This window comes from Polistes fuscatus, unplaced genomic scaffold, assembly GCF_010416935.1.
Source record: "Polistes fuscatus isolate 324 unplaced genomic scaffold, CU_Pfus_HIC Scaffold2, whole genome shotgun sequence".
NCBI lineage: Eukaryota > Metazoa > Arthropoda > Insecta > Hymenoptera > Vespidae > Polistes > Polistes fuscatus.
In genome coordinates this window covers 13,538,966-13,549,006 of record NW_025113096.1, presented here as the reverse complement: position 1 = coordinate 13,549,006, position 10,041 = coordinate 13,538,966, and the positions used below count along the sequence as shown (strand labels likewise).

Below are 10,041 nucleotides of genomic sequence, written 5' to 3'. Positions count from 1 at the left end.
AATTATTTTCCAAACTATTATTCAGAAAAATATTTTAAATAGAAATTATTTTATTTCAAAGTAGTCATTTAGTGATGGTAAATAATTTTATTTAAGAGCGAAAATATAATTTAATTTAAAAAAAATTAAGACGCGTCCATCTGCACAAAATTTCTTACCATCATAAGATGATCCCCTCGAAATAAAATAAGTTTTACCTAAAACATTAACAAATTTCAAAAATCTTTTTATTTTTATATCAATTTTTACATTCTAATCTTTATTTCAAATCAAATATATATATAATTCTGTATCTTTATAAACAATGAAAATGGTAAAAAATTTTAACCAACAAAATCTAATAAAAAATTTTCAATATGAAGTTGACTGATGGTCAATTGACCCACAAATCTTAACCGCGTCATCTGTAGATGGCGACACTAAGGAGGCCGGAAAAAAATTATACGCATATCTGAAAAAAGGAATTTTTTATGAAAATATTTTCTTTAAAAAAAAAATTATTTAAAAAAGTAATCTTAGATTTTTTTCTCTCCGATATAAATATTGCTGTAAAATATTGTAAAAAGAAAGAAAAACTGAATTTATAGTAACAGAAGGATAAAAAATAATAGGCGGGAAATTTTGTTGCACGTGTTTTGGCAGGCATTTTTTTCCAGATGGCGTTGTTAACCGATTACATTCACTATAAAGCCATTCCTCGTCGTAACGGAGTATTCTCATTAATCTAGTGAAAAGAATCGGCCAGTCACTGACGAGAATTTTATGTGGGCTGTCAAAAAATCATCCATTTGATATCTCGAACATTTCGATTCTTTTAAATTGTTTTGTATCGTCGTAGCAAAGTAGATAGACGTGAAATGAAAAATCTATTCGATAGTTTAATCGAATATGAGATTGAAAAAGTAATTAAAGGTATCGGCGGTGATGAATTTTTTTAGTGTATATAAGTCGTAAGAAAGATAGTAGCGTCGTAGACGCCGGGAGAAATCTTCGATTCGATTCGATTTGACTCGGGCTATCTCACTCTCTTTTTCTCTCTTTCTCTGATGCCTTCTATCTTTGTCTCTCCAGTTCGACGTATCAAAGTGGCTATGTAATTTCAGCCAGTCACTTCAGCTCGAGAGATTCCTGACGCGCGTAGTGGTCGTCGTAGGAATCGGAGCTCCCTCCTCTTTTCGTATGTGCGCGCTTGTACACGCGCGTACAACTCGTACGCCGTACGGGAAGTGCGTGAACCGAGTCACGATCAGTCTCTGAAACGTTGAACGAGGGAAAGGATTCTTGATGCATTCATTTCAATAAGCAGGCTAGAGTGCGCGCGCGCGAATAGGGACGATAAAAGAAAGAAGACGAAGCACGACGAGTAAAAAGAAAATAATAGAGAGAAGAAAGAAGAGAAAGCATTTGGGAAAAAAGTCAAGCAGACTAAACAGTATCCGAAAGCTTTCGAAGCATCAAAGGGCTTTTACGCGAATGGACTTTCTTCGATCCTGGCACTCGTTAGGCGAGCACAGCCGAGCAAAACGGAACGCGCATTTTCGAGGATACGACGGCGTCGAGCTTTCTTTCCTCCGAACAACGCGATCAAGTACAAGTGTAGAAGTGTAAGTGGGAAAGAGAGGGCGAGGAAGAGAAGACGCCGGAAGGAGGAAGAGAAAGAGGAGAAAAGTGGTGCGCAGTGTGGAAGAAAGAGGACGATAGGACGCTCGCCCTACGGTGTCTCTCTTACGGTGTTAGTGAATGGAACGCATCGCGATATTCGAGCGTAATACGACGCTCCATGAGTTCGCGCTGCACCAATGACCGGCCGGGATTGGCGGTCACGTGACGCGCGTGCTAAGCTAGCAGCAGAACATTGTAAATGACAAGCAAGACAAGACGCGTTGGGTATTGTTGTCGCACCATCGGTACCGCTATCATCGTGCTTCGAAAATTCCTCTTCACCATTACCGTTAGTGGTGAGCTTTTCTTCGTTTCTACTCTTGCCGCCGTTGCTAGTATTACGTCTAATACTACTACTACGACTACTACTACTACTACTACTACTACTACTACTACTACTACTACTACTACTACTACTACTACTACTACTACTACTACTACTACTACTACTACGACTACTACTACTACTACTACTACTACTACTACTACTACTACTACTACTACTACTACTACTACTACTACTACTACTACTACTACTACGACTACGACTACTACTACTACGACTACTACTACTACTACGACTACTACTACTACTACTACTACTACTACTACTACTACTACTACTACTACTACTACTACTACTACGTCGCTACTACTATTACCACCACCACCTCCCACCACATTATTACTACTACTACTACTACTACACTACTATTACCACCACTACGACTACCACCACCGCGACTACCATACCACCACCACTAGTAGTACTACTACATTATCATTACCATCTATATAAATGGCACTATCACGACCAGCCTCTTTACTATTGCTACTACTACTACACAACACTAGTACTACTGCTACTACTGCTACACAACACTAGTGTTACTACTACACTACGACTACTACAAAAATTATTACTATACTAATTTACCACCAACGCTACGACTACTATACTACCTCTACCACTACTATTATTATTATTGCTATTATCATCACTATCACACGGCCACCACGTAATACTACTATTCAAAACTGCTAGTACTACTACTACCATCACAGTTTCTACCACATTATTATTGCTTCTGCTGTCGACACATCGTCCATGAGAACAAAAATACTACTACGAGAAAGACGCAAGTTTTATTACCGCCAGTTTGTTGTCGTCGTCATCGTCGTCATAGTCGTTTTCGCCGGCAAACGATAAGTCAGCCTATATTTCATATGTTTATAACCTACTGCTAGTAGGAAAGTTAAAAAAACATAGAGTAATCTTGTGGCATCAGCCTATATGACATAATGTCAGGGTCTCAACGCATGCGAAAGTCTTCGCCATGCTCTACATCAAAGCAAGGACCAATGCGAGCTACCCTGCCTGTAAGCTCTTTGCTACGGCAGGGTCGACAAGGCAGCAGTCTAAGAAAAAGTAATAACAACAGTCCAACCGTGTCACCACCAAATGCAAGCACATGGCGGACACGGATTTCACCAGAGACTTCAGCTTCTTCAGGACAACGGAGCCCTGGTTCACTTTCCTACAAAGGTATATGTAGATTTTGTATTATCTCATTTACTTAACATTTCCTTTCCTTCTTATAATTATATGCCATTCTGTGGAAAAATATTATTAAAATGTAAACAATAAATAATTGTTGATAACATATAACATATTATATTAGAAAAAAAGGATATAACAACAAAATGTTTGTATAGAAGTTTTCTTTTCATTCATCAAAAACTAATTATCTATCATAAATTTTTAATGTAAATTTTGCGATTTGAACATAATTGTATTTGTAAGCATTGGAATGATTTATAGATTTGCAGAAAAGATGTAATTACAATAATCAAAAGATATTTCTTGAGACATAGGTTAAAGGTATATGCATAATATTGAAGCATTACTATATATTGCCTATAACAATTAAAGCACCACAGATTTCTTTTGTTTACTAATCTAGCAGCACAACAATTTATCTTCTTATTCTAATTATTTCTATCAATCTATTGCAACTTGAAATAATTATTCTTCTATATTTGTCACCTTTCTATTATTGTGATATATTCAGGGAAAATAGTTGATACTGGGTAACCGAATATGAATATTTAGTTCGGTACCATGTTAACTTTATTTCTGTGTTAATAATTTTATTCATATTCGTTTAAACAGTTCTATATACTCTACCCTATAAACCGAATATGCACTTTATAGCTCGGTTCAAGCATACATTCATTGTAACATATAAGCTCACAAACTTGTATGTTTGATGTTTGTATTAATGTTTTCTATAACAGCATGATAATAATATTTCTTAAAATATCTTTTATTATATATTTTCCTTTCGGAGAGAACATTTATTTTACATTTGTTTATATTTTGTTTACAGCTAAATCGAAAACATTAAGTGGTCGCTGTAGTGAAAGTCTAAGTGGTAACCAAAATATCCGTAGAACTGCATCCTTGGATACAATATACTTAAAAGGCCAATGGCCTCGCGACTCATACTATATGCATTCCAGCCTTCTGGTAGTTGATAAATCTACACAGGTATATAAATCACTTAAGCTTCAAAATGTACATGGCTTATTAATTAAAACCAAATTTCTATTAAGAATTGTTATTCGATGTTGTGTCGCTGTGTGCATATTTAATATTTCCTTGTAATGCATATTTTTTAATATAAGATTTTTCTTCTTTTCCATGTTCCTTGCTGTTTTATCTTACAATTATTAAATATATTTACTTACTGTTTCTTATCATAAATTACTGTTACGCACATTTCAACAAGTTCTATTCTTTTTCGTTATTCTCTTTTCTTCTTTTTTTAGACTGAAGAATGGTCTATTGAAACAAGAAAGATGCACACTCGTCATTCTACAGAACAATCTACCACAGATGAAAAGCTAGAAAAGTACTTCAGACATAGGTACATATGCAGACCTGTTCAAATCAATTTTACATATTTTAATAAACATTCTTTATTTGTTGTTTATTGCGAACTATGATCTACATTTGATTACTTAATTACTTCGCATAGCTCAAACTAATATGAATAGGATATATTATTAAGTTACTACAAAAATAGCATTATTTATTACAATTGATATTATTATAGATTACAGCGTACAAATAAAGAGAGTACTAGTAGTAGGGAAAGAACAGCAGCTTTTGGCCTTATAATGCCTGGTGGCCCACCACCTGCTCTTCCTGGTGATCATTCTGTGCTTTTGCCCAGCATTGCATCACAAACATCTATATGTATGTAGAATTTCTAGATCTCAATTTTATTATTTTTAGCGACTAATATTTTATTTCATATTAATGCATATAACATTTATGATACATTAAATATATATTTATTTACATATAACATGTTCAATGTGTGCACATTCTTTTAGACAATCAACTTTCTTTGAATACAAAAGCAAGTCCTATGAGCATACCCGTTAAACCGATGAGGCCTCCAATGCGTTCTTCCATTGAAGGACTGAATCAAGAAATTGAAGGATTAGTACTCAAATCTACATCAAACACTAATGATCCAGATCACCCAATAGAAGATAAGGTATTATTTTATTTAAATACTTATATGTTACTGTATTATTTCATAATATAATTTAGACCATAAAAATATAATATAAATACATTCTTTATTTTTCATATTAGTATGCACGGTATCGTGAGCAAATGACACCCGAAGGACATCGTGCACCATTGGCAGATTTGTTGAGGGCGACTCGTAGTGTCAACACACAAACACCAGCTACTGATCTTCCTTCCAGTTCTTACTCTTCAGGTAATTCATTGTTATTTCTACATTTATAAATATATCTATTTTTTATTTTTATTTACAATTGTTAGTATCACGTTTCTGCTATCAATAGAAATAACAAGTATATCAGATAAATATTCTGAATTAGAAAAAATAACTTAGTTATTAGTTACTTATGAACAAATTTTTAACAAAATGTTTGTAATTATGAACAAGTTCATAAGTTTCTCATTAGAAGCTCAAGTTATACGATTGAAAATTTGATAACAGTATAAATATCATTTTCGAAAATTTACATTTTGTTATTTATAACTAATAAATTTTTAATTAATTTAACTTGTATGATAACTTAAAATAACACACTAACTACGGTGTGTGTCTGCCTGTTGAGGCAGGCCCTCCATCTAGGAATTCTGAGTCTCCGCTGATACCTGGTCTTATGGATGCTTCCCGTTCACCTAGCGATCTCTTCCAAGGTTGGAGCACGTTTGCGGATTGTTTGTTAAACTAACGCGATTTCTAATTGATTTGTTTAATGTTTCTTTTGTAGCAGGATTTCGACTTTTACATTTATATAATAATATAATATATAATTATTTTCAATAATGATTTATTAGAAATAATAAATTATTATTATTATATATAGTATTATATTATTATATAATTACATATAATACACACATGGAGTCTGTTTAAAAATTACATGCATTTGTAGGATTAGATGATTTATATAAAATAATGCGAAAGAAAATAACTACACCTACAAATGTTAAATAAAATCTTAAAACATTCTCTATGCATAATAGGGTACACATATATACAAATTCAGAGTTTCTAAAACATGCAGTAAAATTACTATGATTTTAAACATTTTTATTTTTTTATTCAATTCTAATAAACAGCATGTTTTGAAAATACTGTAATATCTACATGTATTTATTTATATGTGTATATATATACTACAATTATTTATTCAACACATAGTGCATACGCACGCATGTGGGAGCGTTTGTTTTAAATATATTACAGATGTGCACATCTCATATCTGTCATTATATTATATCTACATATACATTGTAAGCATTTTATTCAAAATTTCTAAAGTACAGATAGGAATTTAAATGCAATTCAATTAATTCTACAGTTTCTCTGACAAGATAGTAGAATGTTCATTCATATTTCCATAAATATTGCATATAGCGGTATGAATTTCACTGCATCGCTTAATTTTGTCTTTGATTATTAAAAAATCGTGATGATATTTAAGAGAATTTTTTCTTTTTCTTTTTCTTTTTTATAAAAATAAATTGCTTTTTCCGTCTTTAAAATACAACTAATTTTTTAAAAATTATTAAGAAAAATCAATCACATGAATGCATGGCAATATAACTGATTGACTTTTACATTTGAAAGTATTTTATAGTTATAGTTATTAGATATCCTTTTAGAAACTTATTGTGATGCGCAAATATCATTTATGACAATATTATTTCATGATTCTTTTTTAAGACAAAAAATAGATACAAAAAAAATATATAATTCATTTTTAGATATCTAATATAAGTGCCATGTATCATAGATCATGATTTAGTGATTGCTTTCTTCTTTTTGTTATGTTTATTTTAAAATACTTGATAGACATGTATTATTTTATCGTGTATAAAAATAGCACAGAAATGCCGTTAGTGTATAAATGCATCCCAATTTTAATGAGCATGCTATTGTAATATACATATATATATATATATATATATATATATATATGTTTTGACAATGTTTTATACAATGCATAGAGAATTAAATTTATTTTTATTTATCATTATGTTTTAATGTGTAATATTACAGTTTAATATTTAGTAATTTTGTATTTTTTTATTATTAAGGTGGAAGCCGAGGATCAACGCCTGAACAAGATAGAGAAGGTCGTCTTGGAACATCCCCTCATATTAACAGGTTTCTTGCAAGGGAACCTCCTGATGGCTGTGAGAAGGTCAACCTCAAATTTGTAGAGGATACGAGGTAAATATTAGATTTCTAAATTAGAATGTACGAGTTTTCAATGAACTAAATTATTAAATTATTGGAAAGGTTTGATTTAACATTGAGATCTTATTATTTTTAAAATGCAAGTCAATAATCTTTAAGGATTAATTAGAGAAAGAATATTTTAATGAAAGACGAATTTTATTGATTTGTTTAGGCGACCTATGATTGACTTGAGCAAACTAGAGTATTGTCCGAAACCATGTGTATCATTCCAATTAAAACCAAGTTTGGGCTCAGCGTTCCTGCCATTGCAACAGCCGGCCAGTCCGACAGTAGTTGCTAATGCATCAGCCACTTCTCATACAACATCAACTACACCTCCCCCGAATCCATAGTCCTACTTTTTGCCTTATGGAGTAGCATTCATAATACCGTTTGATATATATTTTTTTTAAAGACTTCATGGGTAGAAAGTGGACTTACTTCAGGTAAAGACATATGTACCGACAAAGAAAAGTTACCAAAAATGCAGCCTGTCCCTGGTGTGAGCTAATGTTTGGACAAAGTGACTATAATTACATTAATATAAAGTACGGGGAAGGCTTCTAAGCTCTGCTAATATTTGAAACAATAATAAATACGAGGAACAATAATTTGTGATAACTAAAAGATGACGAACGAACGTTTGGAAACGAACATTGTGTTCTACAGGGAAAAAGACTTACAGAAATTGTGTATTCTAAATTTAGTGCAAAAATGTGCTAAACAAGTTTAGTTTTGTATACAGGAAATAATTATCAACATGTCGGAAGGTATTAAATTTAATTGCTGGAGAAAGCAAAATTACACAGATACAGAGAAAGGGGTATGTATGCATACGTACATTCACACCCACCTATAATGATTTATCTCACTTATGCATCTATCATTTTAAACGATCCAATATAATTCAGTGTCATATGTTAGAATTTTGTATGGTTTTGTATTATTATTTGTATACTGAAGATATTCAAATTATCATTATAATTAACATCATTATTATTATTAATTTTATTAATTATTATTAATTATTATGATTAATAATATCGTATGGAGAACTTGAAAATCAAGTACTGTTAAACTCCTCTTTTGTTTCTCTTTAAGTATTAGTAGAATTCAATATCATCTTAAGACAAAGTATATAGTTTTGTTACTATCAAAATTTATACTATACTATATATGAAAGTTTGTACTTTTTTAATTTTTTTATTATTATTATTATTATTATTATTATTATTATTATTATTATTATTATTATTAATATTATTATTATTAATATTATTATTATTTTAATTTCTGATAAATATTTTATGAAATAAGGATAGTGCTATTACAAATTACATTTTTGTAATTGAAAATTACCAGTATCTAAAGTTTTTTATTTGCACTAAAAAGTTTTATACGTGTCTATGTCTTTTGGTTATATTATACCATTGGGCTATGCAATTTTTTTAATTTTATTCTTTTTTATATTTTATTTAAATTGTATTATGTTAGATTATAATCAGTATATCTACTATCAATAAAGCATGTATTGAGAAATCAATGCATGTATAATAAAAACAAGCCCAACGATAATAGGGTGGGTGTAATAAAAAAGAAAAATAGGAAAGTGATAAATGTTGCGGGCTGATTAAAGTAAAAAAAAAATAAAAAAGGAAATACTTTAATCGGTGTTGTATCAGATGTGCATACAAAATGACTCCTTTTCATGACACTGGTGTGCATGCGTGTGTGCGCGCGCGCGTGTGTGTGTATAGGGGGTGAATGAGTATGTACTACTAGTGTAGCGCGTGGATAGGTTTTTTTTGTATAAACGTGAATCTTAGTAAGAAGATATATAAAAATCTGCATTTTATAAGGACAACAGCATGCATGTGTTGTAATAATGAGAATGCTGATTGAGCCATTCATGAGAATAATCAGAGAAAAAAAGTTAATCATAGAAAGGAGTGATTTGAATGTGTATATATATATCCGACTTATATATATATATATATATATATATATATATATGTGTGTATATATATATATGTATATATATACATACATATATAATCTCATGATGTAAAAATTTACTATAAACAAAACTTTTAACATATATTTGAACTGGACTACAAAAAAGAATTAAAAAAATAACTAAGAGGGAGAGAAAAGAAAGGGATATAAAATTAACAAAAAAAAATATAAGAAAATTGGACTTAGTGATGTATTCATTTTTATGAAATTTTTATTGAAACATTAACTGTGCATTGAATGGATCATTAAAATATCAAGATAGAAATAAGCGTACCTAAAATCCTTTACGAGATGGTTTAAATTATTCTGTAGAATATACAGACATAGCTACACCGAGGAAGGTCAATTTATTTTTTGCTTTCTACTACAAAAGAATTTGCAGAAATAAAAAAGAAAAAAAAATTTTATAGCTACAGATATGAAAAAAAAAATCAGAAACTTAATAAAGTATAAGGAGCAGCGCAAACAGTTTGTTAAGTACAATAGATCAATAATAATATACTTTCTAATATTATATAATATCTATTTAGCTATAACAGTGAAAAATGTTAACACATAA

General features: G+C 30.7%; 1 protein-coding gene across 3 annotated transcripts; it reads left to right on the top strand.

Annotated features, from left to right (window-relative positions):
• The first annotated feature begins 701 nt into the window (after positions 1-701).
• On the top strand, positions 702-8,210 carry LOC122517037 (protein FAM117B-like). 3 transcript variants are annotated; one of them, XM_043635333.1, is made up of 10 exons: positions 702-1,958; positions 2,728-3,208; positions 4,053-4,213; positions 4,495-4,592; positions 4,782-4,924; positions 5,065-5,231; positions 5,333-5,462; positions 5,834-5,914; positions 7,322-7,457; positions 7,639-8,210. In XM_043635333.1, exons 2-10 carry the CDS (start codon positions 2,965-2,967, stop codon positions 7,817-7,819), a joined length of 1,341 nt encoding a protein of 446 aa, XP_043491268.1. In that variant the 5' UTR covers positions 702-1,958; positions 2,728-2,964; the 3' UTR covers positions 7,820-8,210. The 3 variants fall into 3 exon arrangements, with proteins under 3 accessions (XP_043491268.1, XP_043491266.1, XP_043491269.1); XM_043635331.1 differs by having other exon boundaries at positions 2,708-3,208; XM_043635334.1 differs by lacking the exons at positions 702-1,958; positions 5,834-5,914 and having other exon boundaries at positions 2,365-3,208.
• Positions 8,211-10,041: the final 1,831 nt, after the last annotated feature.

Coding starts and splice junctions, on each gene's coding strand:
- LOC122517037 (XM_043635333.1), top strand. CDS start 2,965: ATGTCAGGGTCTCAACGCATGCGAAAGTCTTCGCCATGCTCTACATCA. Junction 4,593..4,781: donor GAAAAGTACTTCAGACATAG/GTACATATGCAG, acceptor ATATTATTATAG/ATTACAGCGTACAAATAAAG. Junction 4,925..5,064: donor TGCATCACAAACATCTATAT/GTATGTAGAATT, acceptor ACATTCTTTTAG/ACAATCAACTTTCTTTGAAT.